Genomic DNA, 19,084 nt, shown 5'->3' on the forward strand with positions numbered 1-19,084 from the left:
GTTTGCGATTCGCCAGGAACATTACCAGTTCGTCACGCTGCCCTTCGGTCTCGCCACCGCACCCAGAGTCTTCACGAAGATCATGGCTGCGCTGATGGCCTTGTTGAGGATCAGAGGTCTCGTTCTTTTTCCGTACCTCGACGATATTCTGATCAAAGCTTCCTCTTTTCAACAGGCTCGCCTAAGTTTGACGATCGTCCTAGACACCCTTTCCAATTTCGGGTGGATCGTCAACAGGAAAAAGTCTTGTCTGATTCCTTCTCAACGTCTTGTGTTTCTGGGCCTACTGTTCGACACGCGTCAGTCAAGGGTCTTTCTCCCACGAGAGAAGATTCTTTCCCTGCAGCAGGATGTACGATCGCTGCAGACCACATGATTTCCGTCCCTCCGAACAGCTATGAGGGTCCTGGGAAAGATGGTGGCGGCGATAGAGGCAGTTCCCTTTGCCCGATTTCACGCCAGACCTCTCCAGCACGCCATTCTGTCGAGGTGGAACAGGTCGGCTCTGTCCCTGGATCGCCCTGTACGTCTTTCATGCCGGGTCAAGCGGTCACTCAACTGGTGGTTGACGTCACCTCTTATCCACTTGGGTCGGTCTTTTCTTCCCATTCACTGGCAGATTGTAACAACGGATGCCAGCCTCCTCGGCTGGGGTGCAGTGTTCCGCCATCACACTGTTCAGTGTCGTTGGTCGACTCAGGAATCAGCCCTGCCGATCAACGTCCTAGAGATACGAGCGATCCATCTGGCTCTCGTTCACTGGGAGAAGCTCCTCAGGGGCGTGCCAGTCCGGATTCAGACAGACAATGCCACAGCGGTGGCATATGTCAACCGCCAAGGAGGGACACGGAGTGTCTCAGCCCTGGCAGAAGTGTCCAAGATCCTTCAGTGGGCAGAGATTTCGGTACCGACAATCTCCGCGATACACATTCCCGGCGTAGACAACTGGGCCGCCGACTTTCTCAGCCGCGAGGGTCTCGCAGCAGGAGAGTGGTCCCTACATCCGGAGGTCTTTCTTCAGCTCTGCAGTCGTTGGGGAACCCCTGGACGTAGATCTGCTAGCTTCTCGCCTCAACAGGAAGGTCGCACAGTTTGTATCCAGAGCTCGAGATCCTCTCGCAGTGGGCGCCGACGCTCTGGCCATTCCTTGGTCACAGTTCGAGCTCCCCTACCTGTTTCCTCCCCTGCCTCTTCTTCCCAAGCTGTTGAAGAAGATCAAAGCAGAAGGAATTCCAGTCATTCTCATCGCCCCGAATTGGCCCAGAAGGTCTTGGTTCGCGGACATTGTCAACCTTCTCGCGGACGCCCCCTGGAAGCTTCCAGACAGGGCAGATCTGCTCTCTCAGTTCCTTGAAGGGTCAAGTTTCGGCGCTGTCCATTTTATTTCAGAAGACTTTGGCCTCCCGCCCTCAGGTCAAAACCTTTCTTCAGGGCGTGGCTCACACGGCTCCTCCGTATCGAGCGCCCGTGGATCCATGGGATCTTAATCTGGTTCTTGAGGTTCTGCAAGGTTCTCCCTTTGAACCGCTCAGAGAAGTCTCCCTTTCCCTTCTCTCCTGGAAGGTAGCCTTTCTGGTGGCCATCACCTCCATCCGGCGCATGTCGGAATTGGCGGCTCTTTCTTGCCGCTCTCCTTTTCTGGTACTTCACCAGGACAAGGTAGTGCTGCGGCCTCCGCCCTCTTTTCTTCCGAAGGTGGTGTCCTCCTTTCACCTCAATGAGGATATTGTTCTGCCGTCCTTCTGTCCGAGTCCAACTCATCCTCGGGAGCGGTCCCTGAACAAGCTGGATCTGGTCAGGGCAATGAGAGTCTGTCTAGGACGTCTTCCTTGCGAAAGACAGACTCTCTTTTCGTCATTCCAGATGGGGCACGGAAAGGTCACCCGGCTTCCAAAGCTACTATTGCTCGCTGGATCAGATCAGCAATTTTGGAGGCCTACCGGGTTAAGCATCGAGTGGCCCCTCCGGGGATCAGAGCGCACTCTACCCGGGCAGTGGGTGCTTCCTGGGCGGTACGTCACAGAGCCTCCGTGCTGCAGCTTTGCAAAGCGGCAACCTGGTCTTCGGTTCACACGTTTGTGAAATTCTACAGGGTCCACACCTACGCTTCGGCGGACGCCAGCCTAAGTAGAAGGATTCTGCAGGCAGCGGTGGTGAGTCCACTGGCCTGATGGAAGTTTGTTTCCCACCCCAGGGACTGCCTTGGGACGTCCCATGGTCTTTGTGTCCCCCAATAAGGCGAACGAGAAAACAGGATTTTTGGGTTGCTTACCGTAAAATCTGTTTCTCGGAGCCTTCATTGGGGGACACAGCACCCTCCCATGTTCTACAACTCCTGTTCTTACTTTGGTTGATTTGGTTACAGTTGAGTTGTTTGTTCTGTTTTCAATCTATTCTGTTACTTCTCCTACTGCTTTCTCACTAACTGAGGAATTCCCTGCCGGTCGGTGGGGTGTACACTGCGGAGGAGGAGCTAACCTTTTTTTGTGCATAGTGTCAGCCTCCTAGTGGCAGCAGCATACACCCATGGTCTCTGTGTCCCCCAATGAAGGCTCCGAGAAAGATTTTACGGTAAGCAACCCAAAAATCCTGTTTTTATGTTTATCACAATATTTGTGATCTATTTGCATCTAGTCAGTCGGCTTCTGTGTAAAATGGCCAATTTTTCCCTATATTTGAATAGAGTTTCGCTTCGGTGGGAGGGACAGTCTGATCTTCCTTGTAGATGCTTCAAAGCAAATGTTTAAGAGCACGACTGATGATGGGTTAACACCGTTTGATATCGCTCTGCAGGTAATTTATTGTAATGGTTTTATCACCTGAGATATTTAAAAAAAAAAAAGGATGTGTCTTTTATAAACTCATCAGTTTTACTTCCATATTTTTGTAGGTAATATAGAGCCAATAGCCATATAGAAGATTTTACATTGGTGTAAAAAAAAACACATGCAGGCATTTAGAAAGCAGTATGCGCTATGTTTATCTCTTGTGTGTATAAAAAAAACCATTGAAGTCTATGAAAAGTTCATAAGATGTGAATTCAGAATTCCAGGCCTGTAATGCCGACGCAGTAGTGATTCCGTGCCGACGCAGTACTGATTCCGTGCCGACGCAGTACTGATTCCGTGCCGACGCTGTACTGATTCCGTGCCGACGCTGTACTGATTCGCTGTGTTGATTCTGTGCCAACGCTGTACTGATTGCATATAATAAAATTATAAATAGGCTTGTGTGAAACAGGCGCTAACAATCTGAGAATAATTTTTATTTCTAAAGCACCAATATATTCCGCAGCACGATACATTATTACAAAATAACACGCAACTCAACACATAAAGGAGGAGTGAGTTACAACCTATATGGATGGTAACAATTGCTTATATTGTACGGTCCATCCACCGATATAATAAGCTAGCTATTGAAACAGTTCTATACCCGGGTGGTGAGAATTTTTATTGGCACATTTATTAAAATATTAGCTGAAAGCAAATTTCTTTGTTGTGCAAGTACTTCTCTATAAACCACGTTTGGGGTAAACTCTGTAGTCTTTCTGTAAATTGCCTCCGTGATCAGTAGCAAAAAGTTTTGACCTTGACTTCCTGGAAGGATTTTGTCCTTGAAAAGGCCACATACAGTTGGCCATGGCTGAAGGCTGGAGATGGCAAATATATGCCAACTGAATCCAGTGCTTGCCCTTGACTTTTGTTGATGGCCATAGCATAAGTAAGTCTGAAGGGAAACTGTTTTCTTTTTAGGGTATGTGCACACATAGTTTTTAGGTGCTGTGGATTTCTCCCCGCGGATTTTGGAAAATCCGCAGGTAAATTTCAGGTCAGAAGACTTGCGGATTAGGCTGCGGTTTTCCCTGCGGTTTATCACCTCTGCAATGGAGGAGATGGTAAACCGCAGCGGAATCCGCAGAAAAGAAGTGACATGTCATTTCTTTCTGCGGATTTGAAACCGCATCAAAACCGCGCGGAAAATTCCGCAGCATGTGCGCAGCAGTTTCCATAGAGTAAAATGGTACTGTACACCGCAGCAAAACCCGCAACGTGTGCACATAGCCTTAAAGTAAAAGGAAGATCAGGGTCACTTGGTGGTGGAATAACTCTAGGAATAAATACGCTTGTACCTTTTTAGATGATCCGGTGAGGATTTCACAGTCAGTGACTTTTTACATCATTTGCTTTACAATCATTCTGGTGCAAAGACCTCTTGTCAAGTTAAGGTTTCTTAACAGCATGACTACTGCACCAACCTTCAAATGTAGTCTGAGGAGGTCTACCACCAGGAGATAGGCTGCTTAAGATCTCCATGGATAGTTTGCGGCTTCTTCAGCATTTCAATGTTTTGCTGAGGTAAATCAATGCTGCTGTAGCGTTACAATTCAGACTGAAGTCATCTAAGAACATTTTCATTCAGTTCATGTGAGTGTTGTTTTTTTGTGTTAGGATGGCAGGGTTTGCATTACTTTCGTCTTCTGGTTGAATGACTTGAGGAAACACAGCATCAACAGTGTATCCATTTTCAATGCACACTGAAGGTATTTCCTAGATACCTTCTTCTAGTCCTGGTTCTTGAAGTTTTCCATCTACAATCTTTAAAAACCATTGTGAAAAGCCTCGCTGTGTACATGTTTTGGTCCAATTTGAGGATTTCGATATTCCTCCAAGAATTGGCGTTCTTCATGCATGCTTAAATTATTTTGGTTTCACTGCCACAACAGGAAGGATTAGTCGAAAATCTCCACCAAAAAGAAAGACCGCGCCTTTGAACGGATGTTTGGCAAGAACTTTTGGATCTTCAGCCATGAGTTCTTTGTACATTTTCTGAACTGCATTTACACCATGAGCTGAAGCCAGATCCCAGATTATGAGTTTGGCGTTTTTCAACTCATTGGCAGCATTGCTGGCATGACGATTATTGCAAGTAGACGTTTCATTCACTGGAATAGGCAGTTTGAACAGATTATGGGATGCTCAGCCTCCTTCCAGCAAAGTAGCTGTAATGCCTGTAAATGTACATGGCAAGACTAATTTTTGCTATGAGGGTAATGCATGATTGTATTATACAGGAATGTTTTCCCAGTTGCACCAAGTCTCTCAATGAAAAATAGGCATTTTGGCAAGTTGGGGTTTTCAATTGCCTCTTTGATGTTGTGGAAGGCTTTCGTTGTCCTGGGTTTAACATTTGGAATTTCTGCTGAAACAAAGACTTTTCCACAACAGGGTCGTAATATTTTCAATGCAGAAAACATGGATTAGCAGTCCAAATACAAACGCAAAAAAATTTCTTTGAGTGTGAAGGCACATAACAAATAACATGTATCAATACAGGTCATGATTATAGGGAGAGATGGGTAGAACAATGTGAATCTCTCTTACAAAGGGTAATGGAAGGGCGGTAGGAGCAGCCACAAAAAAGCATGTATTAATAGATTATAAAGTGCTAGTGCTTTTAGGTTTTAGATGCAATGTGCTACTATATATGCAGGGATGCAAAGGGAGTGATAAACCATCTGCCCACAAATTGGAGCCTGTGTAAGTCAGTGTACGGTTATAAACCAACAGTCATCTTGCATTATTGCACATAATCATAAATTGCTCTTACCCATAATTCCACACGAGAGACACAGCATAGCCCTAACACGCGTTTCGCGTTGGCTTCTTCAAGGGGCCCCTTTGCATCCCTGCATATATAGTAGCACATTGCATCTAAAACTTCAAAGCACTAGCACTTTATAATCTATTAATACATGCTTTTTTTGTGGCTGCTCCTCCCGCCCTTTCATTACCCTTTGTAAGAGAGATTCACGTTGTTCTACCCATCGCTCCCTATAATGATGACCTTGTATTGATGTTTTTATTTATGTGCCTCCATACTCAATAAAGATATATGTTTTTACATTTATATTGAGTCTAGTAGAGGAGTGTCCTTTTGACACTAGATCGGACCTCGGACAATCAGACATGGGACCTTGTTGGTATGTTCATGTCATTAAGTGCTCTGTTTCGACGATATTGTGTTATAGGGTCGTAATATTTGCCAGAATGGATTGGCTCATCGTACACGCCAACAGTAAATTGTAGCCCAAAATCTTTCAATGACTTTCCATGTGTCTGTAACACGGACTCCATGTCATGTAATGTCATATAGAGGGCCTTATCTACCTGAGGGAAACACTTGTCATGATCTTCCATCAGATTTTCATTGTGCCTTTGGTGCAGTGCTGCTGCCTTAGACGGCTCACACATGATGCAAACATTTGTTAAGTTGTATTGGCGTTTAGCACGTGTCAGCTCTGTTAGGCAAGTGTCCTATTCACAGTCATCGTCAGCTAACCCTCTTACAATACATGCTTTATGGAAAGTAGCAAAATGGTTTCCTATAGTTGTTCTCATATCCAAAAAGATGTTGCTCCTCTAACGTGAGAAGGAGAATGCTGAGAAAGTATTTTTCTCTGTCTAATGGACTAACGGTAAACATTCTGCCAATTGTGAATTTATGACCTTTACTACGTGGTTTCCATGTAACATTTTTATCATCCCGTGTGTAATGTTCAGGGATTTCAGTGTATAAATAGTGTTGGTCTTTAGGATCTTCCCGATTCAGGTTAACTCAAGCAAGAAGTTTAGACTTGGAGTGTTTCTTCTGCACAGCCTAAGCTTCTTTACCTGGTATGAAGCATATTGTATGCTTGTCCTCAACGTGGACATGTAATCTTTCCACATGATCGGTTTGATTCATGCTATATTCCCTGAGTCTCCGGTGCACTTACACATCGAGCTTCTCTACGTTTATGTAGGCATTGTATTTTAACCCCTTTTTTTAAATCAGATAATTTTTATTAACAATATTCAAATTGACAACCACACACAATTGTGTCAGGGAAGGAGAATAGTCATGTTTACAAACATTTTGAAACAATCCCCCAGTTCCCCCCCTCATCTCCCCCCTCCCTTAAATCCTCTATAAACAAGAATGGGACATTAGCACACATTGCTTACACAATAAAACAACATCCCTCTGGAATCAGTTTCTCTCCATCCACGGTTTCCAAAGTGTTTCAAAAGTTTTCACACTTTTCCTTTTTTCATAAATATCCTTTTCCATATTAATAACCATATCAGACTGTCTATAAAATTCCCGCAGAGTCGGCGGTTCCCCACTCAACCAGTGCCTGGCAATCAACTTACGTGCAACATACAATAATCTAGCTATGGCCAGTTTATGATGATTTGGAACTCGGATCTCCTCCATATATCCCAATATATATATCACCTTATGGATAAAGTATCTAACTCAGGCTTACTGTGCGCTGCTTGACCAGGATAAAGATGCTACCACATGAAACGTTTAACCATTTAATTCCCGACGCGTCATCCCCTGAGGAAGAAGTGGTTTACACTTTGAAACGCGTCGGGAATTAAATGGTTAAACGTTTCATGTGGTAGCATCTTTATCCTGGTCAAGCAGCGCACAGTAAGCCTGAGTTAGATACTTTATCCATAAGGATTTATATTGGTGGTCACAGAGTGGACCTTCGGGCGTGCAGCAAGCTGACATTGGTCTCTATGCCTATATCCTTCCTGAAAAGGGTGAGTAGATTTCATTAGTTTTTATTCCGTTTTTCCACCCAGATAAGACCCTATTGCGCTCTCCTTTTCTCCTTAGTTTTTATATTAATATATATATCACAGGATCGCTTGCGATTGTACAGCTATACGATTTCCCAATTGCAAGTTCTCCCACCTCCAACCAATATGCATTCAATCTCGTACATTGCCATAACATGTGCAGAATCCCTGCCCCCTCGGACTGGCACCTAGGACACTCAGAAGTCTGTCTCAGCCCTGCCTTATAAAGCCTATCCGGAGTTCTATATACTCTGTGAAGCACATATATCCGTGAAAGTCTACCCGGCTCACTTAATGATAACTGAGGAATATATTCCATGATATCCTCCCATTTATCCTCCTCTATCCTTCCCAACTCTTCCTCCCATTTCTCTTTTGCCTTAATAGGGAATCTATTAAGATAGGTATGTAACAAATCCCTATAAATATCAGAGACTACCCCTTTCGTTCCTCCCGTCGCACAGACATAGTCCACCAGAATATCTCTACAAATTCCCATATCCATCGTTTTACTCTGCGCCAGATAGGCATGTCTCAACTGTCCATATTGAAACCTACAGGTCTCCGGCAACCCATAACTCTCCTGCAGTGTCTTAAAGGATAACAGTCCTCGTGTGTCCTGAATCTGAGCCACATATTGAATACCTAATGATATCCAATTTTTGAATTCCCCCATTTTAATAAATTCAGGTAGTACTTCATTGTTCCATATTGGGGAGAGATTTGTTAATAGTCCCACTTCTCTTGTCTTTTTAATTGCCTCCCATACTTTGTGAACCATTATCAAAGTAGGATAGGCTGCACCAAACTTCCCAAATCCCCCTGCCTCCAGACCCTGAACCAATGGATCCCTTCCCACCAACCAAACCAAAATCTGCTGGACTGAACCCAGTCCATTCACCTCTCTCCAACCTCTCATCTGCTGACCCTGTGCTGCCAAAAAATAAATCCAGGGATTCGGAAGGGCCAGTCCCCCCCCATCTTTAGGCCTCTGCAGGAATTCCAGCCTAATTCTTGGCTGTTTCTTCCCCCAAACAAGGTCTCGAAATATAGAGTTAATGGTATGAAACCACTTTCGGGGCAACCAAACGGGGGAGTTATACAATATATATAATAATTGGGGCATAAGAATCATTTTGATTAAATTTATCCTACCCACCACAGAGAGGCACAACTTGCACCACACCCCTACTTTCTTCCTAAATCTGTCCAACAATGGGGACAGATTTAAATCGACGTAGCTCGAAAGAGGAAGAGACACTTGGAACACCCAGATATTTGAACTGTTGAACCACCGACAACCTGCTACCCTCCAATGCCATCGGGATGTCATCACCCCCTTTATCCACTATCAAGATATTTGACTTTGCCCAATTGATTTCAAGACCCGATATCTCACCGAATGTTCTAAGAATGCTCATCACACCCTCCAAGGCCTCTCCAGAATTTTCTAAAAAGAGTAACATGTCATCTGCATATAGGGCTATTTTCTCCTCTATCATGCCATACCGGAACCCCCTAACCAAAGTCGAGTTCCTAATTGTCTGTGCCAGGGGCTCTACTGCCAACGCGAAAAGCAGCGGCGACAGCGGACACCCCTGCCTAGTCCCCCTATATAAACCAAAACTTCCAGATAACTCTCTATTAACTCTCACCCTAGCAGTCGGAGAAGAATACAATAACCTCACCCACGAAATAAAATTCGGTCCGAAACCAAAAGATCTCAAAACCTCCCAAAGATAGCACCATTCAACACTATCAAACGCTTTACGCGCATCCAATGAGACCACAATTCTATTACCCTCGTTGTCCGACGGCAGCTGCAAGTTCAAGAATAATCTACGTAGGTTTATCGCTGTAGACTTATTCGGCATAAAACCAGATTGATCAGGATGGACCAGATTCTGGACCACACTTGCCAAACGGCCAGCCGCTACTTTAGCCAAAATCTTAACATCCGCCGTCAACAGCGAAACTGGCCTATAGGATTCCGCCAATTCCGGGTCCTTTCTTTCCTTTAAAATAACTACTATTGTCGCCTCTCTCATGGACGCCGGCAGCTCTCCCTCCCGTAGCGCCTCATCACAAACTATCTTCAATTTAGCCACTGAAATATCCAATAAATTCTTATATATCTCAACCGGGAGTCCATCAACACCAGGGGCCTTGTTGTTAGTCATTGACATGATAGCAAGTCTAATCTCCTCCTCCGTTATAGGTTCATCCAACCTCCTCCTGTCGCCGTCCCCAATCCTAGGAAGTTTCGCCCCCCCAAGGAAGCTTTCAATATCCCCCACTGTAGCCCTCAACCCAGATGAATACAACTGTTCATAAAAACTTCTAAACTCCCCCAAAATATCCACTACTTCTGTCAATACAGTCCCTTCCTCTGTTCTTAGTTTGTACACATACAATGATTCTTTCTGTGCCGCCGCTACCACCGAGAGCAAGTGCCCCACTCTTTCCCCTTCCTCAAAAAACTGTAATTTCTGAAAAGCTCTTCTTCTCTCCGCCTTTTTCATATACAACTTATTAACTGCTTCCTGAGCTTCCCTTAAGGCCCTTTTACATTTAACGATGCACCAGCGATCCGACCAGCGATCCGACCCGGTCAGGATCGCTGGTGCATCGCTAAATGATCGCTAGTGAGCTTTCATACAGAAAGATCTCACAGCGATGCAGCAGCGACGCAGCGCACGATACTTACCATTCACACACAGCGATCCTGACGTCCTCCCGCCCGCCTCCACGCGTCGCTCGTCGTCACAGCAGGAAGTCTCAGCAGGAAGCGCCCGACGAGAAATGGAGCCGGACATTCTCGCGCGATCAGCGATGGACAGCGGGGGAGCCGGTCGCTGGTAAGTATCACACATAGCGATATCGCTAGCAATATCGCCATAACGTCACAAAACCAGTGACGTTTTAGCGATATTGCTAGCGATATCGCTTAGTGTAAAACCCCCTTTAGTCTACATTGAGATATCTCTGATGGGTCCGACACCATATCTCTTTCTGCTCTTTCAAATTCCTCTATGATCTCCTTATCTTCCATCCTAGTCCTGGATTTACATCTAGAAATCTCCCTAAAAAGAAGACCTCTCAGAAAAGCTTTCATTGCGTCCCAAACTACCCGCCCACCAGCGTTATCCTCATTAAACTGCCAGTACTCTGTGATCTCCTTCTTAATGTTATCCATATCAATATGTTCAAGCCACAGGGGGTGAAATTTCCATCCCCCTCCCCGTCCAGTCCTCCCACCCGTCCGTCTAATCAAGAGCTCCATAGGCTTGTGGTCTGAAATCACTCTCGGGAGATATTCTATTCCACAGATCATGCGCGTCATTAAATCATTTCCCAGTGCTAGGTCAATCCTGGAAAGGGAACCGTGAGTTGCCGAATAACAGGAGTAGCAAACTACGTTCTCATTCCTCACCCTCCAGAGGTCCACCATCCCCAATTCCGTCATATAATTCCCAAACGTTGACAGTTTTTTTAATGTCTTTGCTTAAATCTTTCTTATGTCTGTCCCACCCTTCATCCATCACATTATTGACATCCCCAATGATTAACATTGGTAACCCCATACCTCGTTTATACAATTCAAATATTTCTTGTACCTTTTTCCCAGAATATGGTGGTGGGAAGTAAACAGCCGCTAGACATAATGGCTGCCCATAAATTTTGCAAAATAACAGAACATATTGCCCATCTCTATCTACATGGCTCTCAGTTTCTTCAAAGGGCGTAGACGCCCCAATCAACACTGAGACCCCCCTAGCATACGAGGAATATGTAGAATGATAAGACCTCCCTATCCAGCTTCTTTTTAACACTTCTACCTTTTCTGCAAGTAAATGTGTCTCCTGGAGACAAATGACATCCGGGCCCCGTTTTCTCACATATTCCATAATTGCCGTTCTCCGATTCCCCTCCGACAGTCCTCTTATAGTCCAGCTAACAACTTTAATTGTGTCTCCCACCATGAAACCTCACAAATACAAATTCCTGACCCCTTAAAATAGGACGTTGTTCCCAGCAAACTGTAAGTCCCAATTCCCATCAACAGACCCCAGCCCTCCCCTCCCTCCTCCCCCCCCAATATTCATTAACACAGTAACCCATAACTAATCTGCTGTTGACTTTCACCTCTCTTATCAGAGAGTAGGTAGTCCAGCGTCTAGCTACCCTTCCCTCAGTACCTGTAAACTGCTGTAACTAGAACACCTCCCCATCCCCTCCGCATATAGAACAATAAGTCCTCCGAAAACTGCAATAAACTGTTAAACCAAAGTCCAGAGGCAGCAATAATGCAGCATCATCTTCATCTCCAGAAAAAATGTATTCTAAAAAAAGGGGGTTATATCGGAGATGGATCGAACTCATGGAAAAATTATATATATATCAATTATTCATATTGATATTATCTTTTCCTCTTCTCACCCTTTTTTTAGAATCCATCTCCGATATAACCCCCTTTTTTTAGAATACATTTTTTCTCTTCCTTTTTTCTTTTTTTATTTCGATATTTTATCTGCAAATAGAAATTAAGAAATTTTATTGTTAAACAATAGGAATAATTGTAAACTGTTTTTTCGCTCCATTAACCCTTGAACTTTGACATCCGTCTCCTCATCCCATGTGGTTTTTGGCGCCTAAATTCAAATTATGAATGTATTTAACCAGAGATGGCTGTATCTATCCACTATATGTCATCCCCTGAAGAAGAAGTGGTTTTTCACTTTGAAACGCGTTGGGAATAAAGAGTTAAAAAGATTCTCATGTGGTGACTTTATCCTGGTCTCAGCAGCGCACAGTAAGCCCAAATATTTATCCAAAAGGAACTAGATTGGCGGTCACGGTGGTGAACCTCGGGCGTGCAGCAGGCTGACATTGATTTACATGCGTTTGTTCGTTCGTGGAAAGGTGAGTAGATTCCTTTTGAATTTATTCTATCTTCCACCCAGATAAGACCCTATTGCGCCCTTTCCTTTCCAGTTTTATTCTTACATTGGATGTACTATTCCATCCAGGATGTACTATTCCGTCCATGTGACCTGGGACTTAAGTCCCATGGACAGAATAGTATGTCACACGCAATCAGCTGCGCTCACGGGGGGGACCGCGGTGGTCACGGACCGCCCCGGCACATTAACCCCAGGCACACTGCGATCAAACATGATTGCAGTGTACCGCAGGCATAGAGAAGAATCACGCAGGGAGGGGGCTCCCTGCGTGCTTCTCTGAGCCCCTCAAAGCAGCGCGATGTGCTCGCACTGTTCCGAGGGCCTTCTTCCTGCAGGCCCCCAGATCCAGTATGGCCGCGGGGGCCTTCGGGGTCCTGCAGGGAGGCGGCTTTCTCAGTGCCTGCTGAGAGCAGGGGCTGAGAGAGCCTCCAGCAGTACCTGACAGATCGCTGATCTTACACAGTGCACTGCAAAGTGTCAGATCAGCGATCTGACACTTTACAGTGATGGCCCCACCTGGGACAATATAATAAAGTAAAAAATAAAAAAAAAGTGTAAAAATTTTTAAGAAATTCATAAATAAGTAATTGGGGGGTTTCCACTTTTTAGGCGCATCAGGGACTCTCGAAACGTGACATGACACCCGCAGACCATTCCATCAAAGCCTGCATTCCAAAACTTCATTACTTCCCTTCCGAGCCCTAACGTGTGCCCATACAGTAGTTTTCTCCCACATATGGGGTATCAGCATACTCAGGACAAATTGGACAACAAATTTGGTTCCAAAATTGTGCTGATGTAAAGTTAACATGTGGGAAATGTTATTTATTAAGTTTTTTGTGTGCCATATCTCTGTGATTTGAGGGCATAAAAATTCAAAGTTGGAAAATTGCAAAATGTTCAAAATTTTTGCCAAATTTTTGGGGTTTTTTTCCCCACAAATAAACGCAAGTTATATGAATGAAATTTTACCACTATCATGAAGTACAATATGTCACGAGAAAACAATGTCAGAATCACCAGGATCCATGGAAGCGTTCCAGAGTTATTACCTCATAAAGGGACAGTGGTGAGAATTGTAAAAATTGGCTTGGTCATTAAGGGGTTAAAGAAAGATAAGGGTTGTAAGGTACAACCAATCTGTTATCAACCATGTTTCCGCCAAGTTCAACAAAGTAGCCATTGTCCCGTCGTTGGTATTTAGGGTATCCATTTACATTGCTATTAGTTTTGGAACAGAAATCCTTGGGAAAGCCTTTGGTACAGTTCACATTGTGCATTTGGATTGAGTGGGCCACATGGATCGTGTATCATGCAAGATTTTACAGTTTCATAAAGCCTCGGATGAGTGTCTGTGTGCGGGAGCGCTGCACAAACAATTTTGTCAGTTCTTTCTTTCTCCCAGGCCTTGTATTCCGGGTCAAAAAATGCCAATATGTGGCCGTGACGGAGCCCTCTGTTTTCTGGAACTCTTACATACATCATACCATTAAGAAATCCAAATCTGTGGTATCTGGTTAAGTCTCCAAATAGCAATTTTAGTTTCATGTTAAATACTAGTGCTACTAAATCCGGCCTGTCACATGGTCGCTGACTGGGAAGTAAGTTTTCCTTAATTTCCCTCCATTTGCACGTTGCTGTTACAAATAGGTCAGGTTTGCCATATTTCCTGATCATTGCTGTGGCATCTTGGTAGTTTTGTGCCATATTTCTTGGACTTCCCTGGAAAGTTGAGGGCCATATTACGTTTTTTCCCCTGGTAAGATATCTACATCCTTGAAATGGTGGTTGTTCATGAATCGGTGAAGGACGTCCTATTCTTCCGCTCTTACAGTGCTTTTATTTTTGGCGCATCCAATTCAAGCGGCTTGCCTCAGTTTTACAATAGGCATCAACCATAACTTGGTGTGTCGTCATTCCTGCATAAAGGAGCTGGTTAGACGTGCCGTCTCAAATGGCGAAGTGCTATAAATACCATAGACGTTGTCACATTTCTTTGACCAACTGTCATTTCTTTAGATCTGTAGTCCGGCCAGAGTCCCAATAAGAGAAAAGCAAAGGATGGCATATGGGGTCACATAATCTACTCAGGATAGGAATATTTAGCAAAATCCCCCATTTAGTGTGAATTGTAATCTCCTCGTTTTCTGGGGTGCACCATCTGCGCTGTGGGAAATGGCAACAATGTCTCCTCTGGCAGTTGGAGCGTTGATTCTGCCGGGGTGCACAGGATTTTTACTTTTTCTCCCATGAAAGCCATGCTATCTTGGAGTTCAGTTTTCCAGATTTGCCTTTAGCATTTGTCATTGTTGAGATTTCAGCATATTTTTGTATTCTCTGGAGATTGATATCTTGGAGAATTCTTTGGAGATTTTCTATGACATTACAAATGCATCCATTGTTGGCTGGGTTGTGCTTTCTTCTATTCAAGGCTGGAGCTGAATCCAGAATATATAACTGGGCGTATGTTGGTGAGGCACCTTGTTAGGGTGCAATGCAGATGTTGTATAGTATGGGTTAACATAATGGAAGCCGGGACCCACTCCAACCTTGGTATGGTGCAAAATGTGACAATGTTATTTATTTATTTTCTTTCACAGAGAAGAAAAACTAATGAAAATCCGACCAATCTCTGAAACTCAGATGATAGTGACAAAAATCCGATGAAACGCTGTCCGTCTTTCTCATTCGTTACAACAACCTGACATCTGAATGACGCCTTTCACCGAGGCCTATAATTTGGACAGTATAAATTATATAGAGGATGTGGTCAGAATGGGGTATATTTTGCTATCCTCAAGGCTAACTTACTTTAGCTCGGTATTTCGCCCTAAAACGTTCACATGACGTTCATAAACCTGGTACATTTTATGACGCATCAAAACCACAGTGGTCCTGGTCCCTGGGTTTGCAAAAAATTGCAGCTGGTCTTGTGTCTTTGTATAGGGCCTCGCTGTGGTTCCTTGCACTGCGGGTGTCCTTGTGCTGTTGTGAGAGGGAAACTGCACTAATCTACCACAGCTGACTCTATTCTCACGATTGGTGGGGTTCTAGAGGTCTCGGTGGGGGGTTCTGCCACAGCCATGCCCTCCTGGGTCAGTATGTGACATGGTCGCAGTGAGGACACTTCTGTGCAGTATACAGGTGACCAGTAGATTGCATATACACGAGTTTCAGTGCTGCAAGTATCGTTGGGCTGTGTGCACACTGGAAGGAAGGTCTTTTGGTCACTATTTTGGGACCTGACCACTAATGGGCATCATTGCCGTTTCTCTTATTCCTGTTAATGCTTTTTTTGATTATTACTTGCCAGCCAGAGAGGTTGGTTGGCCACAGCAGGGTCCGCAGTGATCTTTATTTTTCTGTCTGTCATTGTTTAGTCTTCTGACTTGTTTTTTCTTCTTAGTGCGTCCGAAACGTCTATACCAGCAAGATCATCAGCAGTGACCGCGATCTCCTGTCTCTGGTATTCTTTGGCACCAAGGAAAGCAAAAGCGCTGATTCCTTCAAACAAATTTATGTTCTTCATGACTTGGATACACCAGGTGAAAGTTTTTCTTTAAAAAGTAACGTGGTTAAACAGAAAGCAGATCCTTGGTTATTTATTTTACAATTGCTGTCCTGCAATGAATGGCCAGTAGAAGCTTCATTCTGACCTGTTGATGCTTTAGTCTTCTAATTGCGTAACCCTTTACTTTGATACTGAAAGGGGTCGTCTCCCTTAAGATGTTGGCCGGCCTCAGATGTAGTTTGCTAAAAAAAATAATAAAACTGTGCTGCACTCACCTTCACAACAACCTAAAGGACATAAATTCAGAAAAGATGTTTCTTCAGCGTTTCCATCACCCACGGAGGGACATTGCACAAAAATGTTGTAACATTTTCAAAATGTTGCATTTGATAATGTGACTCATAATCGTAAATTCTTTCCCATCATTAAGCAGCGTCCATAAACTGACACGGCACAAAGGGTAATAAATGTGTCCGGATGCAGATAAGCCACCATATATTAATAAATGTGGGCCCCTGGACTTGTCCTCCATCAGAATACTGCGCTGTGCTCGGTGTAATGAAGGCTTCTCTGATCTGCCGGCACTAATAATGGTGCAGCATCAATAATGCAATGTTTTTGCAGGTTTTATCTTAGGTCATCTCTGGGCCGGTCCTAACTGATGTGTTTGTTTAGGTGCAAGGCGGGTTCTGGACCTGGATAAATACCGGGAGGAGAAAGGAAGGGCATACTTCTCTGAAACCATCGGGCATTCGTCGGACTTCTCCCTGGGGGAGGCGCTATGGCACTGCTCAAACCTCTTTAGCAATGTGAAGCTGAAATTGAGTCACAAGCGTATAATGTTGTTCACTAACCAAGACAATCCACATGCTAGCGAGTCTGCCAAAATCACCCAGGCGGTGACCAAGGCAAAGGACCTCCGGGAGCTGGGTAAGTCCTGACTAGACGTTTTGTTGGTGTAAACTATACCTGCACTTTCAAAAGTTTCTTTTTTACATAGTATAAATCTCTCTAGGCCAGTGGTCCCCAACCTTTTATACCGTGAGAGCCACAGTTTGCTGTAAGCGTCGTGAGCCACAATCTGTGCAAAGAAATTATTGAAGCCATATTTAAAAAAATATTACAGCTAACTAGTGATGAAATGGTTATCACTAGAGTTGGAGGCTATTCTACTTTTGGGGGGCAGCACGTGAGTGTATCTACTGCTTTTTATGCTATATTGATCTTTCATATCGCCGTTGTAAAACTTGAGCCAGCCACATCTGCAAATGTAGGTAATGACCGGCTGTGCCCACATCTGGCCTGTAAATCGGACCACCCTACACACGCTGTGTTACTGAACATACCAGAAGGCTGAATTGAGATTTCCGCATATCACAGTTCCAGCAGTATGGTGACATTTTGATGGGCTCCACAATGACCCACATCATGCAGTGTGATGTCCCCACAGTGTACACACAGCTCTGCTACATCCATACACTTCTTGCATGTGTCCTGCTCTCGTCTCTGCTCACTAGCTATCGGATGTCTCCACCACAGTTCACACGGCGCTGAGACTGAATATCCTGTCAGGTGACAACAACAAAACATTTGTATTGTGCCTTTCCCATAGTGGATTCCAGCCAGGGTCGCCAACTTGACTTTTTATTTCATACAGACAATATTTTTTATGTACACATTGGAACACCATAATAAATCATTATAATTATCAGGGATCTGCATCTGCAGCTATAATGCTGATATGAGACATCAGCTGCAGTCTCTGTAAACTGTGAAATGACGATAATTACAGTCAAAATAATCTGTATACTATTTTTACGTTTCTTTTAGGTTGCTTTTACATTGCATTCAGGCACCCATTCGGTGGCCCTATGGGGGCTAACGTCCAACCCCCCCGCAAAATGAGATTCGGATGTTTGCACACACAGGGCCATAGACTATAATGGTGCCGACATAGCAAATGTGCGCTCTGTTGTGCACCATTTTGGGTCATGTACGGCTACTGGAGATGGATCCTCAAACGTAGTAGACGGTGTCTGAAAATGATGCACGTCAGCGTGCACATTGGCTCTGCCGGCACTGTTAGACTGCATTCACACGTTGCGTTGTTTTCGCGGCTATTTTTCAGGTGCGAAAACACTGCAAAAACGCTAAGAAAACGCATCCCATACAATCCTATGGGATTCCGCATTGCTGTGTTAATGCTGCGGATTTTTCCGTGGCGGAATCGCATTGCGGTAAAATACGCAGCAGGCTCAATCTTTTTGCGGAATCGCAGCAATTCCGCAACCATAGGAATGCATTGATCCGCTTACTTTCTGCATGTGGCTATGCCCACCATGCGCAAAGTAAGCGGATCATGTGCGGATGGTACCCAGGGCCTGGAGGAGAGGAGACTCTGCTCCAGTCCCTGGGTACCATAATCCTGTAAAAAAATAGAGTAAAAAAAAAAAATAGTGATATACTCACCTTCCGGCGGCCCCCGGAGTCCTTCCCGCCTCTCACCACGCGCCCGGCATCTTCCGGTCCCAGTAATGCTTTGCACGAATGACCGCGAGAGTGACGTCAGCTCAGGTCCTTCGCGCAAAGCAATACTGGGACCGGGAGCGCCGAAGAGCAGATCGGGGGCCGTCGGAAGGTGAGAATAACAATATTTTTTATTATTTTAACATCCTATCTATTACTAGCATCGCTTGGAATGCGCAAGCATTCCGCTAGCGAAAACCGCTTGCAAAACGCTTGTTTTCCGTGGGAAAATGCATGCGAATTCACATGCGTTTTACCCGCGGCAGGAGTGCGGAAATGTTGCGGAAATTTCCGCAGCATTTCTGCAACGTGGGTACATAGCCTTAGTCTGCGGTCCCATTGGCATATATGTCTGAATCTGGCGAGAGTCGAAACCTTTTTTTTTTTTTGGTCGCCTTCATAAAGGAGAAATATATTTGCATGTTCATTAATTGTGGAAACAGTGT

At 44.6% G+C, this 19,084-nt stretch overlaps 1 protein-coding gene across 5 annotated transcripts in view; it reads left to right on the top strand.

The window, feature by feature from the left end:
* XRCC6 (X-ray repair cross complementing 6) overlaps window positions 1–19,084 on the top strand; it is a 62,346-nt gene that overhangs the window by 11,212 nt on the left and 32,050 nt on the right. For 4 of the 5 annotated variants that reach the window (XM_073586636.1, XM_073586633.1, XM_073586635.1 and 1 more), the window contains 3 exons: window positions 2,684–2,793; window positions 16,008–16,146; window positions 16,788–17,042. In XM_073586636.1, the coding sequence (XP_073442737.1) occupies window positions 2,684–2,793; window positions 16,008–16,146; window positions 16,788–17,042 (504 nt within the window). The remainder of the gene's footprint in view (window positions 1–2,683; window positions 2,794–16,007; window positions 16,147–16,787; window positions 17,043–19,084) is intronic. The other variant, XM_073586637.1, reaches the window with a different exon arrangement.

Source organism: Dendrobates tinctorius, unplaced genomic scaffold (assembly GCF_039654945.1).
Source record: "Dendrobates tinctorius isolate UK_male_01 unplaced genomic scaffold, ASM3965494v1 ptg000094l, whole genome shotgun sequence".
Classification (NCBI taxonomy): domain Eukaryota; kingdom Metazoa; phylum Chordata; class Amphibia; order Anura; family Dendrobatidae; genus Dendrobates; species Dendrobates tinctorius.